Source organism: Myodes glareolus, chromosome 11, assembly GCF_982192425.1.
Source record: "Myodes glareolus chromosome 11, mMyoGla1.1, whole genome shotgun sequence".
Taxonomy (NCBI): Eukaryota; Metazoa; Chordata; class Mammalia; order Rodentia; family Cricetidae; genus Myodes; species Myodes glareolus.
In genome coordinates, this window is record NC_142036.1 from 10,534,965 (window position 1) to 10,561,071 (window position 26,107).

Sequence of the window (26,107 nt, forward strand, 5' to 3'; positions counted from 1 at the left end):
CACCACAGCAATACTGCTGATGTTGAATATTGAGTACCTCTAAGACTCACAAAGCAAATCTCAGTTTCCTGGAGGAGATATTTGAGTCATTGCCTGTGCTTCCTTTTATGCTCTCCGGAACCTCCCCCAATGCAAAGCAGTCCTCAAGCTCAGGATGAAATTCATGGTCAAGCTGAGAGGCCCCATCTTCTTCTGACTAGAGCCTCCAACACAGCATGGCTCTCCTGGTGCTGCTCCTCTGCCTGGTGACATTTCCAAGCTGTAAGTGCATCAGGGATTCAGGAAAGGGACTCAGGTTTTTCATCTATGGGTTAAATGACTGATGGTGATGTTGCCTGTCCCTAGGTGCCCTGTCCCAAATACAGCTGAAGGAGTCAGGACCTGGTCTAGTACAATCATCGGAGAGTCTGTCGCTCACCTGCACTGTCTCTGGGGTCTCACTAACGAGCAGTGTTGTACACTGGATCCGCCAACCTCCAGGAAAGAGTTTGCAGTGGATGGGAGGTATATGGGGTGATGGAAGCACAAGTTATAATTCAGCTCTCCAGTCCCGAATCACCATCACCAGGGACACCTCCAAGAACCAAGTTTTCTTAAAATTGAACAGTCTGCAAACTGAGGACACAGCCATGTATTACTGTGCCATAGACACAGTGAGTGAACTCCAGTGTGAGCCTGCACAAAAACCTACAGATGGAGACATTCACGACCAGCAGGGGGCGATGGGGACAAGCAGGGTCTCACAAGACCAGTATGTGGTTGCATAGTAAGATAAGAAGTTCTAGACTATGCTGCATGAGAATATGTTTTAATATTGGAATCCGTGTTTTACTCTTCCTAACACAAATAAGAAAAAACATTCTCTAGAGGCGTCTCTTCACTCTCATAGTCTAATAAACTTTTTATTTGTTCAAATAATGTAACAAACAGCTTTTCCCAGAAGCCCTGTAAGCTAACAATCTCCTTCTTGTTATTAGATATAATGACATAAAACTTTATATGTTTTACATACACACATATATACATACATATTCACACCTTTTCTTATACATGCAGATATTTTAAAGGAGTGAGCAGTCATCACACTTGGTGGATGTTAGGTTAAGTTATAAGCTAGAGAACTTTAAAAGATCTGTAATTTGTTCTCTTTGTTTTTGTACCTGTGATAGAGAAACCACAGCTTCCCTAATTTAAAGTCATTTTCTCACAACACACTGCAAACTGAAATACCCATAATTTTCTTCTACACCAAGAAGGTTCCATAAAAGGATTGAATTGATCATTGCTTTTGACAGATCCTATTTCATGCATTTGCATTTTGGTAAAAATTAACTTTCCCATCAGACCAATAAGCAGTGGTTCCTCAGGCTAAACAAATAGTTATTGTTTGGGGGTCTGTCTAACTTTAAAACTGACTTTCTCCTATTATGAAAACAGGATGTGTTCTTATTAACTTTGGTCAACTTCCATATAATCCATTATTTGGGAATATCCTTCCCAACTAACTGGTTAATAGTCTCACTCTACACTGTCCAAACCATGATCAGACTTCTCTAATTTTACTTTTCCTAAGATGAGCTTCTTAGGTTGCATAGGGTAAGTGGTCATCTTGTCCTCTTGATGTCTGGCTCTTACTGATACAAGGCCCTCCATGCTCATGAAGATTGGTTTGATATTTCCACTGTTGAGAACTGGGCTGCAGCAAACTTAAAATGGAAGGTTGCCACTGCTCATCTGCACATTTGGGAAGCAGCTCAGAGGTTTAGAGAGCATACTGTTCTTTCAGGGAAACAGTTTCAATTTCTGTCATCCACAATAGTTAAGTCATACCTACCTGTAAGCCTGGAGAACCCATGGTCTCTATTTGTCTCAATGGACACTACACTACTCACACAGAAACATACACACGTAATTAAAAACAAAATATTTCATTTTCTAATCCACTCTTGAGAGTTAACCAAATGTGTGTGCTCCATAGTTTATATGAAGCTTTGATACATATAGAAAATTTCAAAAAGTATTCCTCATGTGGATTAATGAATATTGTTTTTGAAATACCACTACTCCTTGTAAAAGGTTAAAACCTTTATCTCCTAAACTTTTTGTCTCATCCAAAAGATCAGTCTCAGCTTTTTTCTCAAATATAACTCATTTCTATCACTTGTCTGAATTTTGAGTCAAAGAGTAGCACATAGCTCTAATGCCCTCATGGACAGACATTTTCCTGCACGCCATCCTCTCCTTTGGTTCTTTCATCTTGACCAATGCATGTGGGCAGAGTAGGTTGCATAGAACAAGTAACTTTGATCAACATAAAAATGAAAATTAAAGCCAAAAGGATACGTTGCCTGTATCCAATAATTCAAGACCCATTTACTAAAGGAAAGAAAGAAATCCCAGTGCTATGAGGATGGAGAGAAATAGACCCTGTGCCTTTTAAAAGGGAACATGGTTCTGTTATGTTATTGTAAAGGAGTTTGGGCAAAACACAAAAATTTTATGTACAAGAACACATGCCCACAATTAATTGTGATTTTCGTTATCACATCCCTAAAATTTCACTTAATTGTTTTCAGTATGGCAATTGTCCATAAATAAAAGTGGGCACAGCAGTTATATTGGTTATATTTCTGTAAATTAGTTTATTGATTTAATGTGGCCATATAATAATTTGGGCATTCAAATATCAGCACCCTTCAAAATTTTCATGTGAGTAAAACACCTAAGAAAATATTATACTGTAAGACAGGAAAAAATATTCATTGTTCCCTTGAAGCCCCTTTCATGATTACCTCATATAATTATTTTAGTGAACATGGGTAATTTTTATTTACAACAGTTATGCTCACTTGATGTGTTCCCTGCATTGCTCAATGGCCACTTGTCTTTGTGACACTTGGACCGACATTGACTGATTTTTTTCTAATTGAAGCCGACTCTCCTAGTCACTGTGTTCTCCATTCTAGTGGATTAGTTTTCTCCAGGCTCTCACATTCATCTTCTGTCTTCAGGCATACATAATCTCTCTTATACAATACCTTTTTGTATTTCACAGTATTGAAAATAAGCACAAAGCTTAAATAAATTTAACATATACGTGGGATATAAAAAAAAATTCGTATTACTATTGTCCATCTGCAAGACAACCTCCAACTGCTCCATATGTCTGGGCAACAAAAATAACATCTCTGAATCTCTTTGCTGACACTTATCAATGAGAAATCCTAAAATCCCCATCTACTGTCCACAACCTGGGGCACTCTGACAAGAAGCCCTAGAATTTGTCATAATGCACAGAAACACTTGTATTCAGAATGAATTGCAGGATGTGGACACTGGGTACTTTTGACGGCTTTTTTAGAGAAGACCGTGCTGTAAATATTGGGCTGCAATTTGGTCAAGGTTAGGCAGTTTTTATGTTTTCCTGATTCTTAGACAGTTTAGAGACTTTCCTGTTTATTCACATGAGACAAAATTATCCAGAAAAATTGAAATATAATGTTTGGATATTCACTGCTAAAATACATTCTGTTTATATTAAACATGTAAGTGATAAAATTTTGTGGTTATAGATTTTGTAACTCTTTCCCCTCACTTTTTTCATCAAGGAAGCTTCTGCATGTTTTAAGTTCAGATGATTTTAATGATTCTTGATTTGTCATCTAAGATATATTTGGAACTGTTAATTTTTGCCATGTTTACTTTAATTTTATCATCTTCTTTTCTTGCATGTATATATAAAATAAAAACTTGTTCTTTAACACCTTCACAGTGACTGCAGCTGTAACTGGTGCTGTTTCAGAAAGTAATAGTGACTCCATGGTTATTAGGCAGCCCACGTCTGAGCCAATCAGTTCCAAGCCCGCCACTTCCACAAAATGTTGTTTGTAACTAAATATCTAATGTTGCATTTACCAGTAAAGACACAAAAGCCAGAAGATGGACTGGCAACTCACTGGCTCAGAGAGTTGAGGAGTTGACATTTGCTCTTCATCATGGTCTCAGAATTGAGAGCATCCTACTACTCCATCAACTCAAAAATGATGGCCACAGTCAAAGTCACCTCCTACATCTTCCTGTGCATCGCTCTATCTGTGAAAATATAACTCAGATCTCAAATCCTGAGTCACCATCAGCAGGGACACCCCAAAGAGACAAGTTTTCTTAAAATGCAACACTCTGCAAACTGAGGACACAGACATGTATTACTGTGACTGACAGACAGTGAGGGAAATTTAGTGTGATATGCAGAAAGCCCCTCTGCAGAGAAGCTTGGAAGCAGGAGTGGATGCAAAGGACTAACAGGAGTTCCAAGACCATTGGGGCTCAATTCAGAAGTATTGAAGTTATAGACTATGCTGCATGAACTCTTGCTTTAATTTTAAAATGTGAGGTTTCTTCTTTCAGTCAAAAAATCCAGTTGAGGTCCCTCTCAACTCTTGAATCCCCTTTGATCTCTGAGTTCCCCTTTAATTAAAGAACCCCTTATTATATGCTATTTGTAGATAGTGTGGGATTACTTCATTTTGTGCATTCCCCTTCATCTGGCATGTTCCACTTCAAATTTACATTACTCAGATATTTCAAAAAAATTATTGAGGAATTGTGAGCATATAATAATCTCTTCATACAAGTACATTGTGAAGAGTTTTCAGGTGAGTAAACACCCATGAAATCACTATACTATAAGATAATAAAGTATTTATTGCTTCTCTAAATTTTCTGTCAATATCCCCCTCATATGATTATATTCGCTAATTTGGGAAATTCACACTGACACTAGTTATCCTTTTTAGATAAGTTTCCCTGGCATTTTTCCCTTAGAAAAATGTTCATGGAATTTTTTTAATGTTAGCAGACACTCTTGGTCTCTGTGCTTTCTGAACCCATGGATTGTTTTTCTCCAGGCTTCCTGGTCAAAATGCCTGTTTCTAAAAGATGGGAAATCTATGTTAGGTAACATAGTTGTCTCCCACTGTCTTTAAACTGAGGGGATCCTCAAGAACTGCTGATGAATTGTGTTTTAACTGATATACAACTGTCTTGGGCTGCTTAGTCAATACTGCTCCTACTCCTAACTCAAATTGCCCAGTGTCATGCTCTCTACCTGACAGATGACCCATGTATGCCTAAGAGAATTCTGTATTGACCTTGCAAATCCTTACTGCTCTCTGGGAACCTCAACAAGCACCATCAACCACCTCAGGTCTGTTGCTTCTTTCACAGACCCCATATGTCAGCATTTGAGCTGTTGCCATACTGGCTTTATTATCAAGGTACTTCAATGTAGTTTGAAATAAAGTGTGGATAAACATTCATCACCATTTCTTTTTCTAAATGTTGCCTTACCAGCCCATTTCTTCCATATTTAGTAGTATCTTCCTTAAGAATTTTCTTTGGGGATTTATTTTTTAAACAACTCAGCCATTCAATAGTTACTATTTTTCCTCCATTTTGAGAAATTGTACACCCTAAATATATACAATGAAATATAATCACATTTATACTCTATTTTTCCTTCTGCTCCCCTCCATATAATCCCCAACATATGCCTTTCGCAACTTATTGACACCTTTAAATCTAGTTAATGCTGCCCATGTGTGCATGGATGTATAGGCAGGCACTGCAGTATAAGAAACCTACCAAGAATCACATTATAAAAAAGAAAGTGTCTCAGTTTTCAAGAAAGGATTTATATCCAACAGATCATCAGTAAGAGGGAAGGCCTGGAAATAATTAACACAATGGTTTTGAGTGACTAAGTCTTAGTTATGCTTACACAGAAAACAACTGCCATTATGAGTTCCTGAAAGTGAGAGCCATGTCAAATCCAGAATCCAGCAGTAAACAGCACTCTTCTTTATGCTCAGCCTCTTAAGTGTTCTTTCCACCTCCTCTCCTCAGTGTTCTCTGGGTCTTCAAAGAATGTACTTGGAACCGGAAACAGTTATGTCATAAAATATAACTAATATTGAGAAGGGTGAAGACTGCCTGTTGCTGTGATATTCAGAACCTACATTCTTTGTGTCAGGTGTTCCAGCATCTGTTTTGTAGACCTGGTTAGGAGAATGGGAACTCTAGGAAGGGAAGACATCTTAAGTGAGGGGCAAGGAGAATGAAGCACAGGGTAATGTTGGTGCTGTTAAAGCAAACACTGGCACTGACGATGGAAAGTAGATGAGTAGGAGGGAAATCAGGCAACTGCTTAGATAACAATAAGTATTTCCTAAAACTTAATCAAAATTCTGGTTTTGAAAATTATATTTTTAGGTAAATGAAAACTATTCTAACACAAAATAAAGACAGTCATGAGTTGCCTGGAGTAGTGATGACAGAAGATAACAGTGGAGTGGGGAGTTTAAAGGAATCAAAGAGAGAATGGAAAAAAGTGCACTTGATGCTAATGGACATAGGTCTCCTTAGCAAGTCAAAGCAGTGGAGAGAAAGAGTGACAAGGGATATCTCACTTCTATTCTCCTATAATATGGGGACAGAGTGGTCTCAAAAATAAGTAAAATTTAGAAAATTCCCAAATGTTCTTGCAACAGAGACTGAGTTATTCTAACAGCATCTGAATGTTGTGACCATGTCAAAGAGCCACATCAGGGAGAATCCATTTACAGCAAAGAACGTAGGAAAAACTGAGTTCCTGTGTAGAAACATTTGTGTTTGTTTAATTTATATGTATTTAATTTCATATATGTACTAAGGAGACCTGATAACAAATATCCACATGTTCTGTGCACATGCACATAAAGGAACTAACTAGAGTACTGTGAATTCTTCATAAGAAAATTTTTAATCCAAAACTACAATTTTATTTCAATTTCTATAACTGTCATCATTCATTTTGATGCCTTATATCTGTTATGAGCACTGCCTTCCCTCAAGGCTCCATCTCTAGAGTAATTAGAGCAGGAAGACATGCAAATGAGGATTCTCTGTGCCAATGAAAACCAGCACTGCCCTGACTCTGCAGCTCGGACAGAGGAGCCCAGAGCTGAGTTCCCTGGTCCTCCCATTCACTGATCATCACTTGTCAGAGAACATTCACCATGGACTTGGGACTCAGTTGGCTTTTCCTTGCCATTGTTTTAAAAGGTAATTTATGGAGACCAGATGCTGTGTGCATTTGTGTACATGAGGAAGAAGAAAATTGGATTCTGTGAGAGTTGTCTAATGAGGAATCTCTGTTTGCAGGTGTCCAGAGTGAGGTTCAGCTTATGGAGTCAGGAGGAGGATTGGTGCAACCTGGAAAGTCCCTGAAACTCTCCTGTGTGGCCTCTGGATTCACCATTAGTGGCTACTGGATGAACTGGGTCCGTCAGCCTCCAGGGAAGGGCCTGGAGTGGGTCGCATCTATTTATGATAGTAATAACATCCACTACGCCGACGCTGTGAAGGGCCGATTCACCATCTCCAGAGACAATGCCAAGAACAGCCTATACCTGGAAATGGGAAGTTTGAAGTCTGAGGACACAGCCATGTATTACTGTGCAAGTGACACAGTGAGTGAAAGCTACTGTGAGCTCAGACACAAACCTCCATGCAAGGTGATCAGGACCAGCAGGGGGCGCTGAGAGCACACGGAGCACTGTGCCACAGAGGAGCCTGTTCAGAGAGGCATAAAGGGATGGACTCCTCTGTGTCTGGGTTGCATCTCCATATCACATTCTAACATTCTCTCTACAGTAATCCTTGAAGTGTTCTCAGTTTTATTCAATAACTATTTTCCATTGTGACATTCTTTTCTGTTTGTTTATCTTACTGTTTTTGCCCTCTGCCTCTTTACTCTCTCTTTCTTTTGCTCTCCCTCCCTCCCTCCTTCTGGCACCTTTCTGTCCCCTTCCTCCCTCCCTCCCTCCCTCCCTCCCTGTCTCCCTCCCTCCCTCCCTCCCTCCCTCCCTCCCTCCCTCCCTCCCTCCCTCCCTCCCTCCCTCCCTCCCTCTCTCCTCCCCGCTCTGCACATGATTACATATGATGTATTTCTCTATTAATCTGCAGTATATATTCTAGAACTGGGCCTGAAATTTGTCAACTGGCTTGACTGGTTGCCCAAAGAGTCCCAGTGATAATGCTATCTACACACCCCTTAAATAGGACAACTTCTTTCTGGCAAACCCATTCATTTTGCAGTCATGGAGATCAAAGCTAACAGATTCTATTCAGTTGTTCTTCTGTGGCAAGAAACTGAACTACAGAAATATTTTCATGGTACTGTTACCTTATAAATTCAGAATGCACTCTGACCAGAAGAAAATAATCAAGTAGGGCAGAAGTGCTTATGGTTAGGGAAGTGTATCAGATTCTAAGGAAACAAAATATCTTGGAAAGTGTTAACCCAAGTCTCAGGGCAGCACTTCTGTGAGTACAGAGAATCATGTGCCCTCTGTTTGTCTTCATGATAACTACACTACCCACACAGAAGAGTATATATACAATTAAAAATAAAGTATTTCTTTATTCATCCAGTTCTGGGACTTATACCAATGGCTTAGTTCTTGGGTTGTATGTACGAAACCTTGATTCAAATCATAATATTTCAAAAATATAGCCATTTTTGACTAATAAATATTGTGCTTGTAGCATCAATCCTCCTTGTTAAAGGTTAGAACACCATTTATCTCATTCAAGATATCAGTCTCATTTTTCTTCTCATAAAAACTCATTTCTCTCGCTTGTCTTAGAAATGGGTCCACAAGGTAAAACAAGCTCGGGGAACACAGTTATGAAAGATGATGTCCTCATGGGCAGACAATGTCCTGCCCTCCATCCTCTGATTGCACTCCTTCATCTTGACAAATTCATGTAGGTGGAAGACGTTCCATAGGCCAACATCTCTAATCATCAGAGTCAAGGATATTAAAGCCTAAAGTATAAGTTCCCTGTAACCAATGGTGCAAGTGCCATTTGCTAAAGGAAAGTATTGAAATGTGTGTGAGGGATATAGAGGAAGGGATCCATGTGCTTTATTGATGTGAATATCACTTTATAGTGACATTAACAAATACTATGGTGGTTCTTCAGAGATTTACACATGTAAGACCGTGTTACCCAGGAATCTCACTTCTGGTGAGCAGAAGAAAGAAGCAAACAGGAAGGAAGAGGAGCAGAGGAGAAGAGAAGAGAGAAGGGACATGAGAGTGGGAGAAGACAGAACAGTCAAAGTAGTGAGAAGAAAAAGAGAGAGAGTAGTCTGATGAATGAATATAATCACAGAACATTATAAACAATCATGATATTGACATTTTAAGTAGGATGAATGACAGATAGAAACAACATTTTCAAGCAACACAAGTTGTTTATTCACATCTGTCTGTCTTTTCTTGTATGTCTATACTTGTGTAGGTTAATCTGTGCCTTGTTTCTGTGTTTCTTTCTGAGTGCTTATGTGTTTACTCAGGAGATGTTTATTTTCTCATAATATTACATTACACAGGTTACCACAACACCTTTGGAAAACTGAGCTCACATCATGTGTCCTGTGGGACTGGGAAAGGGGGTTTTCCTTCAAGTTCTGGACCTTCTTCCCCTGAACAAGTCTCTCCAGACATACTAGTTCCTCTTCCTGCCTCAGATTCCCAGTTCCTCTCTGAATGCCAGAGACTGAAAAACAGCTCAGTAGATTCTGCATTTCTCATTTCAGTGTGGGGCAGACGCTACAATGGTCATGTGCACTCTCTGTTATTATTTTCCATCTTCACAGATGTGGTCCAGACTCTGGATAGGAGCCACCAGCAGAAGATACAGTTTCTTCCTTCTCCTCCTCTCCGTCTTCTCCGTCTTCCCCTTCCATGTCATTCCCCCCCCCCCTCTCTCTCTCTCTCTCTCTCTCTCTCTCTCTCTCTCTCTCTCTCCTATGGTTTGTTATGGTTTTATTTGACCTCCCTACTCCTGCCTTATTGATATTGATGCTCAGAACATCGATCCTTTACATTTTATTTTTCTATTGTATGATGATCTTTGTCTTAAGTGATGTGCAATGAGAAGAGGACATTGGGGGTAGCCGGTGTTTATTCTAGAACTGGAGGAATGAATGCTGTCATCTAAATGTTATGTGTTGTAGATAAAAGTGATTATTCTTTAAAAATCTTTTTTTTAAAAAAAAGCTAGGCATACATCTTTGTTTTTTAAGGTGTGTGTCTAACGTGCAAAGTATTAAGGTCAAGAACCAAGTCCAAGTAAAAAAAATATCAGAATTGTAGAGAGAAAGATATAATTTCCCACATTAATAGAGGTAATGTCATGACTACAGAGGGATTGAAAGTCATTAGAGTAGAAAGGGTTGATGGAACAAGGTGGAGAGGGAACAAGTTCACAGTGCATTACAAGAGTTCAGTTCTAGATTCACATAATAGTGGTTTAGCCACTTGACACACTTTAGCTCTTCACATAGTTCCATGACATGACATTCATGAGCTAGTTCTAAATATCTACAAACTATGAGTTCAATCCAGAAAAAAGGAAATGTTTGAATGAATGAAAATGCTCATTGCTGATATGGTGTCTGCATATGTGTATGTTTGCGTATGACTGTGGAAGCCACATGTTGATTAGAAAAACCTTCCTCAATTGCCCATTAACTTATTTTTTGAGATAATTTCTCACACTGAAATTGGATCTCACATGTTTAGATAGAATGGTTAGATATATGTCCCAAAGAGCCTCCTGTCACAATCTATTGACTGATGGGAATATAAGGAAAAACCATCATACCCAGGTTCCTAGTTAAGTACTGAGAATCAAACTGAGATATTCATATTGGGAGGCAGGCACCTTACTCCCAAGCCATCTCCTTAGTACTGAATGTCCAAGCCATCTCCTTAGTACTGGATGGTTTCACTATACATTGTATACATTAATAGAAATCTTGTAATCTATAAAAGAACAAATGTATAATGATTTTAAAAAAGAAATATTTTGACAATTATGGATTTTTGAAACATTTGTTGCCTAGATAAAAATGAAAACCATGGGGCAATTCTCTTCAATGTCCCAAAAATTCTTACAGTTGTGCAACTGGGCAATGTGGGAGAGAAGAAATACCTGGGAAGGAATGAAGGAGAGAATTAGCAATCAGAACATATTGTGTGTAAATATTTTCAAAAAATAAATAGTTTTTTAATACTCTTCATGTGAATGTCAGGTAGAGTGATGCATTCATTTAATCCAGTTATATGGGAGCAGTGGCTAGAAAATCTTTCATAGTTCAATATCAGCTTGGTCTTCATAGTGAGTCCAGGCCAACCAAAACGTGCCAGTCAAAGGAATGTAAGAAAGAAAGTCAGCCCTTCTACCAGTGAATATGTTTTTTTTTAATGTACATTTGATGAGTGTCTACATGTGTGTGTTTGTGCGTGTGTGTGTGTTTGGTAATGTGTTTGTGTGGTATGTTGGGATATGTGACTGTATTTATAAGTATGATTGTATATTTGACTGTGTTTTCCATGTCTGTCCTCTCATCAAAAGAATTTTAAATTATTCTAGACTATAACTTTTTATTTGATAAAAACCATGCCCAAAAGCATCATGGGAAGAGAACGGATAATACCATCATAGCTCTCACAGATAATTATAGAGGAAAATCAAATCATGTAACAAGGCAAGAGACTGAAAGTGGGAACTGAATCAAAAATCACACAAAATCAGTGTTCACCAGCTTGCTCTCCATGGTTGCTCAGCATGCTTTCTTATACAATCCAGAAACAGCTGTCCAGGAATGGCACTTTCTAATCTGCCTAATCCTTCCAAAACCAATTTTTAATCAAGAAAATGCCCTACAGTCTTGCTTGGTACCAATCTGATGGAGGCAGTTTTCTACCTCTTATATTCTTCCAGCCTCCCTTTCCTCAGTGTTCTCTGAGACTTGGAGGAACATGACTAATTCTGAAGTCTTTGATGTAGTGATTATGTTTATTAGATTTGTGCTCCAAACACCTTACCTCTCTTTGTAGCTGAGTGCTCAAGCCATGTGCCATTACATATCACATCACCCCTTCCCAGGTAGGCTTGTACTACCACTTATAGATAAAATATTTTTCATTTATAGCTGCACTGGCTGTTTTCCTATTCTGTGAAATATAGCTAACAGGAAGCAAATGCAGAAACAAGGAGTCTAGCTGACTGAGGGGGTTAGGGGCACAGTCTATTATGACAGAAAGACATGGGATGCAGGATTTCTCCCACAGCACCTGCATTCTGCAAGTAGAGAATAAACCACAGAGAGAACTGGTATATAAGAATTTAAAATCCACACCCAGTAACATAGTTCCTCCTGAGGCACCACCTCTCAAGCTTTCCACAGCATCAGACAGAGAACAAAGTTTAAACATATGACCCATTGGAAGCAAGTCCACTTTCAAGTGACAACACATACTTAAATATTGTTTCTATTCAGTTGAAGTTTTGATATTATTTACATTTTCTGAGCAAAATGAATTGGAAATCGTGGATTTTAAGCCGTGTGTGTGTGTGTGTGTGTGTGTGTGTGTGTGTGTGTGTATAAATGCCATGAGTTCAATACTTAAATGACATTATTTGGATAAGATGAGTGCTGGGGAGAGTCTCAGATGAGATGAGGGCAGGAAAACAGTGCTCAGAATACACTCTGTAGATAAAGAAACTACTTTTAGTGATATTAAATCATTATATTTTAAAAAAATCTGTGTTTGACGGCCAAGCACAGTGCCACATACCTTTAATCTGGACACTAGGAAGACAGAGGCAAAAGTATGTCTTGAAGTTCAAGAGCAGCTTTGTCAACAGTGATTCCAGGCCAGACAGAGTGGATCTGTTGAAAGAAATGAAGAAAGCCACCCCTGGTGTTGTGAATGGGGAAGTTTCTGAGTCTGCCTTTGGTGCTGTGTGTCAGTTTGTGAGTGTGCATGTGTGAGGGGGGTATGGATGTATGTTTGTGATGGGATGTGGGACTGCATCTGTGCTTGGAACTATTTGTGTCCTTGTGTGTGTGTGTGTGTGTGTGTGTGTGTGTGCGCGTGTGTGTGCTGGGACGTTACTTATCTGGGAGTGTGACTATGTGTATGCCTGTGATTGTGTGACGGTGAGTACATGCGTGTTGCGATTGTGACTGTATCCGTAAGTATGAATTTTGGAATGTGTGTTTATGTGTGTATTCAGATATGAGAACTCATCTGTAAATGTGACTCTGTTGTATGTGTGTCTGTGAGTGTGTATGAGTGTGTGTTAGAATGTGGAACTGTATGTGTGAATATAAGTCTGTGTAGCTGTGGTTAAAGTTGTGCAGTCTATTCCCTCCCCCACATCCACCCTCTCATCAGAAGTATTTTAGGCCCATGCTTCTCATATGTGAACTTCTGTGTCCCTCACACCATGTCCCAGGAACACCCAGTCCAGCCAAACCAAGGTCTCAGAGTCAGACATCTGATGTTTCAAATAGCTTCCCAAGGCAGTGCTCATCTCTTCTCCGAGTCACGGTAACTGTACCATGGTCTGTGAATATAAAATCCATCTGTGCTGTGTTTGTCTTGTTTGTCTTCCAGAACTTTAGTACAAGTTAGATTCCCCAGGTGCAGAAGGAAACTACGATTTAGTGAAAGGGATTTATTAATATGCTGCTCCAGGTCATAATAATAAGAAAATAATGAATAAAGGAAGGAAATTTAAAAACAAACAGAGACCTCTGCAAATCCAAGAGGGACCGCAGGTTTGCAGTGACCTCAGGAGGAGGAACAAATTCATTGTCATCACCCCAAAATAATATTTTAGATACAGCAATAATAATATATAAACCAATAATATTTTGGCCACAGTCAATATCTGTCCCCCACGGCATTGTCACATGCATGCCTGTAAGAGCGTGTAAGTCATGGCAGTACGTGAATAGTGTGTGGAGACCTTGGGTGAGATGGCAGGGGAGCTGAGTGTCCAGGTGGGATTCTCACCTTGTGTTTCTTATGCAGTTCACAGGGAAGATGGGGCAAGAAGCAGGTGAGGACCACATATAAGAACAATGTGATACAGTAACAGGCTCAGAAAGACAAGAACAAATCCTAGTTCTGAGAACAGGGAAGGAAGCAGGAAATGTGTTTGAGTCACCCATGAGAAAGCAAGTTTGAAAACATGAGAGGATATCTGACACTGGCCTTGGGTCTCATAAGTAAGAATCATAACCTACAACAGTAAAGAGTCTGACAATGTATGCACACTGATTCAATAGTGTCATAAATGTTATGGGAATGACTAAATATTTGTTATTGGATTTTAGGCCCACCTCCAAAAACTTGAAATTATATCTGGTTCCAAGAACCAGTCCAAGAACCCATGACATGGTAGATCAAAAGCCCTAGGAGATAATTTAACACTATTATTCTGTTAAATGGACATTGTATTAAACAACCCCTTAAGAATTTAAAATTTATAACATATATCATTGCATTTCTTCAGCTAATTCAAAACTCTGATTTATGAAGGTGTTGATTAATACAGAGACCTAACTAGCACACATTTAGAAAATAGGACTGAAGTCCTCAGTCTAAATGGGACATTTCAACCATTCCTTCACTTTCCAAAATTTGGGCATCAATAATAAAAGAGAAATAAAAAGAGCTTTACAAGGCAGAACTAAGGGATGATGTCACTGAAACAGTGTTTTCCAGGCATGACAAGGCAGCCACACTCATGAACCCACAGCACCTGCAACTACATGCACAAGTCCACACTTGTCGAGGCAGCTCTGCAGTGAGAAGGAAGGGTCAAACCCTGATGTGTTTCCAGTGACTCCCCAGTCTACATGCTTCTTTATTCCACACTCAGATAACAAGAACACGGGATCACTGATTTTCACCCTGGAACAAGAAAAAGGAGTCAATATCTAACTTCCTCCCTTATGAAGGCAGGGATGATTCCCCACATCCTAATCCAAAATCCTGCTCTAAGTTAAATCCCTTCCTGATCTGTGGGACTTCACTGCTTTTTCTCACACAAGGCTGAGTTTCCTGAGGAAGGAAGATGGCCTAGATGTTCTCTCTCCATGCCACATATGTGCCAACGTAGAGGTTGTGACAGTGTGAGACTGATGGTGTCTGATTCTTCCTGTCTCCAGGCATCCTGTCCCAGGTACAGGTAGCTTTGCTGTAAGATAATGCTCTTGTACACTGAAAAGTCTTGACCTCATATTGGTTTAATAAAATGTATATTGGCAAATAGCTCAACAGAAAGTATAGGCAGGGCAATCAGACTAGGCAGTCAATCAGTCACCATTCAAATGAAGAAGAAGTAAGATGAGAATGCCAAACTGAGAAAAGGTACCAAGTCATATGACTAAATATAAACAAGAATTACAGGAGATCTTACACCATAAGTCTTAGTTAATTGTAAGTCTGAACAATAACCCGACTAGTTTATAATAAATATAAGACTCTGTGTGTATATTTGGTATTGAATATCTAAAGAACTAGGTTGGACAGAAAGTTTTGTCAACAAAAGGCACCAAAAATGTTTACCAAGAATTCCACATAAAGCCTGAGAAGGCATTAAGTAAAGGATTCTAGACAAATAAGATGAGAGTCAAGTGCAGTTTCTGGGTAACCATTTTTACTCCAGTAGGCTATGCTTGCTAGAGTCAAGCAGAGGTGTGGCTCCTTTAAGAGAAACTTCCTGACTCGGTGTTGGCAGCAAAAACATCTCGGCTCTTTTAAGAGGTTCTGCCACAAAACATTTAAATGATGCCCATGAGCAACTGATTTTAGACTTTTTGGTGGTGGCATGGACCTAGAAACTCTGCAGATTTGTGGAAATATAGGTGACCCTGGCCAGTACCCCAACCATGAAGGTAGACTCTCCACAAGATGAGAAATGTGGTGGAGACAGCCACCAAGGTCACAGCTTTAATCCTAGCCTTATTGCTAAGCAGGTTAAAGATTCATGTGCTTCAAAACAGACAGATATATAATAAAAACAGATAGAGAAAAATAAGCCTCTAAATGGCTCCAGTGTGTTTAAAAATATACCTTGACTTGGGAGAGAAGAAAATGAATAAAACCACTCCTTAAAAAAAGCATAGAAGCATAGAAGCAAGTACAAGGGAGCACCCTCTGAGGAAGCAGGCCTCTGGGGATCCAGGTGCGAGTCAGGGATCTCAGAGTGAGTGGGCCTGAGCCAGAGAACTTTGTGGAATGAGATCCAGGCCAGGGACATCTACAGACACAGACCTGAGCCAGTGACTTCCACCACCAGAGCAGTCCTGAGGTCGCATTCTCCACAGGAGCAGAAAGGGTTGCAAGGGAGCCACTACTGAGGGAGCAGTCCCAAACCAGAGACCTCTGTAGGAGCAGGCATGAATCAGCAACCTCTGAGGTAGCAAGCCTGAGCCAGCGACCACTGTCATGGCAGGCGCAAGCCAGTGATCACCGTTTTGGCAGGCCTGAACTAGCAATCTCAACTGTAGCAGGCCTGCGGCCTCAGTCCTTCCAAGGGAGCAACTGCTGAAAGAGCAAGCACAAGCCAGAGACATTTGCAAGACTGGACACAACTCAGCCAACTGCAAAGGAGCAGGCACAAGCCAGGGACATCTGCTTCAACTGGCCTGAGCCAAGGACCTCCATGGGAGCAAGCCTGAACCTGTTACCCCAGTCAGGGCAGGACCAATGCAGTGACCACCAGAGGATCAGGCTTGAGCCAGTGACTTCCACTTAAGTAGGCCTGAGGCAATAGCCTACACAGGAGCAGTTACAAGGAAGCCACCACTGAGGGAACAGGCCCATGTCAAAGACATTTGCAATACCCAAGATGAATCCAGGACCTCTGAGGTAGCAGGCCTGAACCAGCAACCTCTGCCCTGGAAGCCCCAAACCAGCAACCTCCACCAGGTAGGCCTCAGATAGTGAGATCGACAGGAGGAAGCCCATGCCAGTGACCTCAGTGTAAGCAGCAACAAGCAAGTAACCTTCATGGGAGCAGTCATGATAGACACCTGGTATTGCAGAGTGACCTCAGAGAGTTCAGAGCAAAATCCAGGAATACTGAGTGACCATGCGGGTGCCTGGAACTGAGACCCTGACTGCACTACAAGGAACAACTATCTGATCCTTGGATCCAATGGCACCTGGAAGATTGATCACCAGAGACACGACAGCTTCAACTACATCAATTAGAAAAAAAGATGGGTAGACAGGTAAGAATATATTCAACACCACAAAGAGAAACAATAAAAACTAGTGGCCCTACAATAGAAAGACTTGAACAACCAAATATAGAAGAAGCCGAAGGAAATGACCTATAAATAACTATTAAAGAATGTTTGAGGCCCTTAAAGAGGTGATGAAAAATTCTCTCAAAGAAATGGAGGAAAAGAAAAACAAAAAATTGGAAGAAATCAAAAAATCACTTTAAGAAAAAGAAACCAAGGAAGTGAAAGAAATAAATAAAGACTCAAAACTTGAAATAAAGATAATAAATAAAATACAACCTGAGGCAAATGTAGAAGAATAATATAAAAGGAAATGATAAGGACCACAAATGTAAGCATAAACATCAGGGTACAAGAGATGGAAGAGTGTATCTCAAGCAATGAAGAAACAACAGAGGAAAGAGACTCATTGGTCAAAGAAAACATAATTTCTAACAAAAGCTTAACAAAAGATATCTAGAAAATATGGGACACCTTGAAAAGACCAAACCTAAAAATAATAGGTGTAGAAGAAGAAATCCAGCTCAAAGGCACAGAAAATGTATTCAACAAGATCATAGAAAAAAACTTTTCCAACCTAAACAAAGATATGCATATGAAGATACAAGAAGCATACAGAACAGCAAATAGACTGGACCAAAAAAAGTTCCCTTGCCACAAAATAATCAAAATATTAAACATTCTGAATAAAGAACGAATATTATGATATGCAAAGAAAAAGGAAAGTAACATATGAAACCGGACATATCAGAATTGTACCTGAATTATCAGTGGAAACAATGAAAGCCAGAAGGTTCTACTCAAACATTATGCAGACATTAAGAAACCATGGTTGCCAGTCCAGACTACCATGCCAAACAAAGCTTTCAATCACCATAGATGAACAAAACAAGATATTCCACAACTGAACCAGATTTAACCAAATCCTAGTCATAAACCCAGACCTACACAGAATACTAGAAGGGCAACTCCAATCCAAGGCTACACCTACAAAAACACAGGCAATAGATGATCTCACAGCAGCAAATTCCAAAGGAAAACATACAGAAAATGACATCACCAACAATGACAACTAAAATAACAGGAGCTAGCAATCACTGGTCATTAATAACACTTAATATAAATGTAATAAAGACACCTATAAAAACAAACAGGCTAACAGATTGGATATGAAGACATCCTTCTGATGCATATTAGAATGGACCTAAGAAACATGCTGGTGTAACTATCCTACTATCTAAGAAAATAGACTTCAAACTAAAATCAATAAAAAAAAAGACAAAGAAGAACATTTCATATTATTCACACGAAAATCCAATCAAGAGGAATGCTCAATACTGAACATCTATGCTACATACAAACATACCCTCATATGTAAAAGAAAGACCACTAAAGCTTAAATTACTCATTAAACACCACACACTTTAAATGGGAGACTTCAACACCCAACTCTGACCATTGGAAAGGTATGCCAGACTAAAGCTTAACAGAGAAATAAGGTAACTAACAGATGTTATGAATCAAATGGGTTTAAACAACATAGAATTCCATCCACACATAAAAAATATACCTTCTACTCAGTAACTCAAGGAACCTTCTCAAAAATTGCCCACATGCTAGGTAACAATGCAAACCTCACCAGATGCAGAAATTGAAGTAATGCCATTTATCTTATCAGATCACCATGATTTAACATTAGAATTCAACAGCAACACTACCTGCAGAATGCTCACAAAGATACGAAAATTAAACAGTGCTCACCTGAATCATTAATGCATCAAAAAGATATAAAGGAAGAAATGAAAGATTTTCTAATAAATTGTCACACAATAAACACAAATTATGAGACATAATAAAAACACTGTTTATAATAAAAATCAAAGCTCTAAATACCTACATTAAGAAACTGGACCAATCCCACACTAGTGAGTTAACAGAACACCTTGAGACTCTAGAAGAAAAAAGGCAAACTCACTCTGCAGTAGTAGACAACAGGAAATAAACAAATGAGAGCTGAAATCAACAACATAGAAACAAAGAAAACAATACTAAGAATCAATGAGTCAAAGAGGTGCTTCATTGAGAAAATCAACCAAATTTGCAAACATTATCCAAACTGAACAAAAGGCAGAGAGAGAAGATCTAAATTAACAAAATAAGAAATGAAAAGGAGACATTAAAACAGACATGGAGAAAATCCAGAGAATTTTCATGTCATACTTCAAAAACCTGTACTCTATGAAGTTGAAAAACTTAAAGAAAGGGGACAACTTTCTAGATAAATATGACTTACAAAAATTAAATCAAGACCAGATAAGCAAATTAAATAGACCTATAAGAACTGAAGAAATAGAAACCATCATCAAAAGTCTCTCAACCAATGAAATCCCAGTACGAGATGGTTTCAGTGGAGAATTATACAAGATTTTCAAAGAAGAACTAATACCAATACTCCTCAAATTGTTCCACATAATAGAATCAGAAGAAACATTGCCAAGCTCTTTCTACAATCACCCTGATACCTAGACCCTACAAAGGCATTAATAAGAGAGAGAATTTCAGTCTAATCTTGCCCATAAAAATGTTGCAATAATAATCAATAAAATAGTGGCAAATTTTCGACAAGGGGGCTAAAGGTATGCAATGGAAGAAGGATAACATCCTTAACAAATGGTGCTGGCATAACTGGATGTCAACCTGTAGAAGAATGAAAGTAGATCCATATCTATCACCATGCACAAAACTCAAGTCCAAATGGATTAAAGACCTCAATATTAATCTGATCACATTGAACCTGACAGAAGAGAAAGTGGGAAATAGTCTACAAAACATAGGCACAGGAGACCACTTCATAGGTAGAACCCCAGTAGCACAGACAATAAGAGAATCAATGAATAAATGGGACCTCCTGCAACTGAGAAGCTTCTGTAAAGCAAAGGACACTCTCTGTAAGACAAAAAGGCTACCTTCTGACTGGGAAAAGATCTTCTCCAACCCCTCATCAGACAAAGCTCTGATCTCCAAAATATACAAAGAGCTCAAGAAACTAGACACTAAAACTCTAATTAACCCAATTAAAAAATGGGGTACTGAACTGAACAGAGAATTCTCAAGAAAAGAACTTTGAATGTTCAAAAGACACTTAAGGTCATGCTCAACCTCCTTAGAGGTCAGGGAAATGCAAATCAAAACAACTTTGAGATACCATCTTATACCTGTCAGAATAGGGAAACTCAAAAACACCAATGATAGCCTATGCTGGAGAGGATGTGAAGTGAGGGGAACACTTATCCATTGTTGGTGGGAATGCAAACTTGTGCAGTCACTGTGGAAATCAGTGTGGCGGTTTCTCAGGAAACTGGGAGTCAACCTCCCTCAGTACCCAGCAATTTCACTTTTGGGAATATACCCAAGAGATGCCCTATCATACCACAAAAGCATTTGTTCAACTTTGTTCATAGCAGCACTATTTGTAATAGCCAGAACCTGGAAACAGCCTAAGTGCCCCTCAATAGAAGAATGGTTAAAGAAGTTGTGGAACATATATACACTAGAGTTTTACTCAGCGGTAAAAAACAATGACATCTTGAATTCTGCATGCAAATGGATGGAAATAGAAAACGTTTTACTGAGTGAGGAAACCCAGACTCAAAAGGAGGAATATGGTATGTACTCACTCATAAGTGGATTCTTGCCATAATTAAAGTCTTTGAACCTATAATTCATGATCCTAGAGATGCTAAATAAGAAGGTGAACCTGAAGAAAATCATATAGTTATCCTCCTGGAAATTGGATGTAGACAAGATTGCCATGCAACCTTGGGTGCATGAGGGGTGGAGGGAAGGAATGGGAGAGGGTTAGAGAGAAGGGAGTAGGGGAAGATTGGGGAAAGCTTGGGGAAATGGGATGGGGTGAGGGACGAACGATGGATATGGAAGCAGGGAAGTATGTATCTCAACTAAGGGAGCCATTTTATGGTTTGCAAGAGACTTGATTCTAAAGGGGTTCCAAGGAGAGTTCCGCAGATTGTTCCCTGGACAGCAGAGAAGATGGTGCCTGAACTGGCCTCGGCCCATAACCATACTGATGAATATTTTGCATATCACCATAGAACCTTCATCTGGCGATAGATGGACATAAAGACAGAGACCCACATTGGAACACTGGACTTAACTCCCTATGTCCAAATGATAAGCAGAAGGAGGGAAAACGTGAGCAAGGAAGTCAGGATCAGAGGGAACAGTCATCTGACAATGGATGGAGACTGAGACAGAGACCCACATTGGAGCACTGGACTGAGCCCCCAAGGTCCAGATGAGGAGCAGAGGGAGGGAGAACATTAACAAGGAAATCAGGTTCGTGAGGGGTGTGCTCATCCACTGATACAAGGGGACTGATCTAATGAGAGCTCACCAAGATCAGCTGTACTGGGACTGAACGAGCATGTGATCAAACCGGATTCTCTGAGTGTGGCTGACATGGGGACTGTCTGAGAAGCCATTGATAATGGTTCTGGGACTTGTTTCCTCTGCATGTACTGGCTTTTTGGGATCCTAGTCTGTTTGGATGCTCACCTTCCTAGACCTGGACGGAGTGGGCAGGAACTTGAACTTCCCACAGGGCAGGAAACCCTGACTGCTCTTACTACAGGAAAGGGAGGAGGAGAGTGAGTAGTGAGAGTGGGAGGGTATTGACAGGAGGGATGGAAGTGGAAACTTTTATAAGTTAATAAAAAATAAATAAATAAATAAATAAAATATCACTTACAAAAATATAAAGCATTTAAAACCTCTGAATTCAAATTCCAAGTTAATGGGTTTTTGAAGAGATCATCATTAGTTAAAAATGAAAGTTTTAATTTTATATAATGGCATACATATTTTTATAAATTTATATGATTTAAAACTATATAATCATAATAAAATGATTCTTGTGGTTAGATTTTTTTTATTTTTTTTAGTGGATTTGAAGCCAGTTATCTTTGCAGTCCACCAAGTCATAGGGTGACCTGAGAGGCAAGTGCTTTCCTTCTTTAGATGTTGAAGTAACAGATACTAACATAAAAATATGAACTTAAAGAGATATAATCATTCAAGATAAAACTAAAAACAATGAGCAAAAACTTTTGATGATTTATGAATTTCATTTCTTTTTCAAAATCACACCACTATTATCCATCAAACAGATGACTGACTGACTTCCCAATCAGTTACTCGGAAAAGGCTTATAAACTACAAGCCAAGAAGTACCGCTAAGTCACAGAAACACACAATATAAAATTGCACTTCTTTTCTTTGGAGACTTCCTTGGCCTTGATTACAAATCATATGTCGGCACTACATCAGTTACATATTAGCAGTTTTCCTGTAATTTCAGATGCTTGGCCAGTATCCTGAGAAACCACCACACTGATTTCCACAGTGACTGCACAAGTTTGCATTCCCACCAACAATGGATGAGTGTTCCCCTCACTCCACATCCTCTCCAGCATAGGCTATCATTGGTGTTTTTGAGTTTGGCTATTCTGACAGGTGTAAGATGATATCTCAGAGTTGTTTTGATTTGCATTTCCCTGATCGCTAAAGAGGTTGAGGATGACCTTAAGTGCCTTTTGGCCATTTGGAGTTCATCTGTTGTGAATTCTCTGTTAAGTTCAGTACCCCATTTTTTAATTGGGTTAATTAGAGTTTTAGTGTCTAGTTTCTTGAGTTCTTTGTATATTTTGGAGATCAGACCTTTGTCTGATGAGGGATTTGTGAAGATCTTCTCCCAGTCAGAAGTTCTGATGAGTCCCCTAATTGTACCATTTTAGTTAATCATTGCCAAAATCATTAAAGAATTCCCTTGGGGCTTTTATAACCTTCGTATATGATTCAATTCTTTTTCTTGATTCTCAAATCTTTTTCCAACCTGTCAAGGATGATGAATGACAGAGGGACAACATGTCTTAATTGTGTGTACCTTGACTATCTGGATCACCACAAGGGCCCTCACAAAAATTTGATCTTGGGAGGCCTGAAAAACATCTGACTGTCTTGATATCCAAGGGCCTTAGCTCTCTCTCTCCAATAACTCATTCACTTAAGCTGCAGACCATGGTCTAGTACAGCTGAGACTAGTTGAAGCCAATTATGTGAAGTAAACTTATTTTTTGAAACCCATGTCTTTATCAGCTCCTTCACATATGATGAGTACATTCCACAAGATACTACTGCTTGCCCAGTATCTTTCTGATCTTTGATATGTATAGGCTCCCATTTACATTTTCTATATCCTTTTGGGTATGTAATATTTGTTGGCTTTTTAGAAATAATAACAGAAAAACACTTTTAAGTCATCTCTTACTCTGAGAGATGCTGGTGTTGCTACATCTTCACTATTGTCTTTTGTCTGTTTCTCCTATTCTTGTTTAACAAGTTCAGTTCTAACAAGTTCTTCAATTGATTGAAATCTTTTTATCCTTGTCTTTTGTAAAGTCTGAATTTCTTGACCTGTGATTATTTCTAAATATTTCCTCAAATCAATTAATCTCTAGTTCTGATCATATACATATGATTCCAAGTTTTTAATTATTTTCATTAATGATATCTTCTCATTCTTACAGATTATTTGGATGGTATGTAGATACTCTTTCCGGACTGATGTTATATCTGTTACTTTTCATGAATTTTTAATAGATCTTGATTGTCAACAATATGAACCTTTTTGTATAATCTCTCAGTATCATTTTGTAAGGTTTCATTGCCCATAGATATGGATTAAGATTAAGATTATCATCAAATTAAGATTATCATTCTAAATGGCATGAATCTTTTCTGCTAACTTATGGTTACCAGTCTGAGGAAATTACATGATTTCCAAAAGTTTCTCATTTTGGTCTGTTATCAAATCATTTTTCTAAATATATGATATGAATTACCAAACTGATAGGAGCTATGGATAAGAATTATATTTCTCAGGTAGGTCACATTCCTCTCCTAGAATTCCATCAATAATAGAAATGAAAAGGTGACTAAATTCATGGATTGGGAACCAGGCAGTGGGGCACATGTCTTTAATCCCAGCACTTGGAAGCAATGTGTAAGCAAATCTCTGTGAGTTTGAGGCCAGCCTGGTCTTCAAGAGCTAGTTCCAGGACAGGCACCAAAGCTACAGAGAAACCCTGTCTCGAAAAACCAAAAAAAAAAATTCTGGATTGGGATATTATCTTAGGAGAGGTTTACAAATAGTCAAAAGAGTGTGTTTATCCTATGATCTATCTCTCTTAAAGTCCTGAGTAACTTGAGTCTTTTAAGGTGTAACAAAACTGGGCCAGAAAAACCTGCATGTTTTCTAAGCAGAACTCTAAACCAAACGGAACAGAATTTTATTAAACAGACACAGGTCAGGGCAGCTATAGAGCAGTTGCAAACATGTCACAGGAGTCATGGCAACCTGAGGTGGCCAAAGAAGATTCATGTATGTGAGATAGAGGAAAAGCTTCAGGAAGCTCTGGAACACCCCAGGAAGCTGTGTGATATGCCATGGAGTATCATCAAGGACAGCGCAGCAGCAGAATCAGCAGGAGAAGAAGTTAAGTTGGGAGGATGTCAGCTGGGAGCACAGATTTGTGCTCTAACTCGTAGAGCTGGAATTCCACTCCCATCTCTGGCCTGAGTTGGTGCCTAAAAAGTCTCAGGCAAATGGCTCATTGGTGAATTTGTATCGCTAAAGTTGGGTGCCAAATGAGGCATGATATGTAAAACTCAGAGACAGAAATTGGGGTTGAACATGAAGGTCAGAAAAGCAAAACTGCCATCCACTGGCTCTTTCCTCTATTTCAGTCAGAAATGGTGAACCTGCCTCCAGGATACTCAGAATGAGTCTTAGAATGAGAACTGTCTCCTCTTTTATAATTCTCTCCAGTTCTGCGATTAAGAGTGTGCATCATTATTGTCCTTTTTCTATGGCAATCTACTGTGCCTATTGGGATTTCAGGTGTTTTTCATTGCTGCCTGTTCTATAAGGCTGACCCATGTGGCTGTATTACTCTTCTGTTCCTCAGCCAAGTTTTATTTTTTAAAGTACAAATTAAATGTCACAACACCATTCTATACGTACATGGATCTGCTTGACATTGGTAACTAAAGAGCTTCAGAGAATTAGAATCAAAGGCCATGTGATGAGCAATCTTTAAATGAGTAATGTGGAAATACGGTGGCATTTTCATTTAAAATAGATGTTTTTCATTCCATGTTCATTTCCTGATACTACAGTGACATTGTCTCTCCACCTGGATTCTACGTCAGAAAGCCTGAGGTGTGATGTTCCATACAGACACCCTCAATGAATGGTGCTTCTCCCTCTCACATTCCCATGGTCCTAATTCTGTGTTTTATTAGCATGGAGCATGACTGTGAATAAAAGTGTGGACAGAAGTTACATTAGTCAGAATTTTAACAAGAAACCTATTGAGGTCTTTTCAGCATACTATAATCTCTGATAACTAATGTACATCTTGGACATCACAATAGTTGTTGTGTGAGTAAACAACATTGTGAAATCATTGTTGTGTAAGAGAGTAAAACATTTCTTTCTCCCCTGAAGTTCCCATTCATAATACATCATAGAATTTTACTTGTCACTTAGAGGTTCATATACTGAATTAATTAAGTTTCTGGATGATTTTTTTCTGGCTCGTTCCTCTTTAGAAAGATGCTGACTGGAATTTTATAATTTTTATAATTTTCTATGCTTATAGCTTGTTTGTCTTCAGCCTTCATGGTCAAACACCTGTGTCTTCTATGGTGGGGAATTTATGGTATGAATAATCTTTGCTACTCACTATATTGAAACTCAGCAGATATTCAAGAAATATTAATTAGAGATGTTTTTATCAAATTCATGAAACATAAAAATTTATGTTTATTGTCATCCTCCCCCTCTAGAAATCCTACAAT

At 39.0% G+C, this 26,107-nt stretch overlaps 1 gene segment (V, D, J or C); it reads left to right on the forward strand.

Annotated features, from left to right (window-relative positions):
* The first annotated feature begins 6,984 nt into the window (after positions 1–6,984).
* LOC148120377 (immunoglobulin heavy variable 3-7-like) lies at positions 6,985–7,601 on the forward strand. The segment is given in 2 exon segments: positions 6,985–7,101; positions 7,201–7,601. Coding segments are annotated over 2 exon segments (426 nt in total).
* Positions 7,602–26,107: the final 18,506 nt, after the last annotated feature.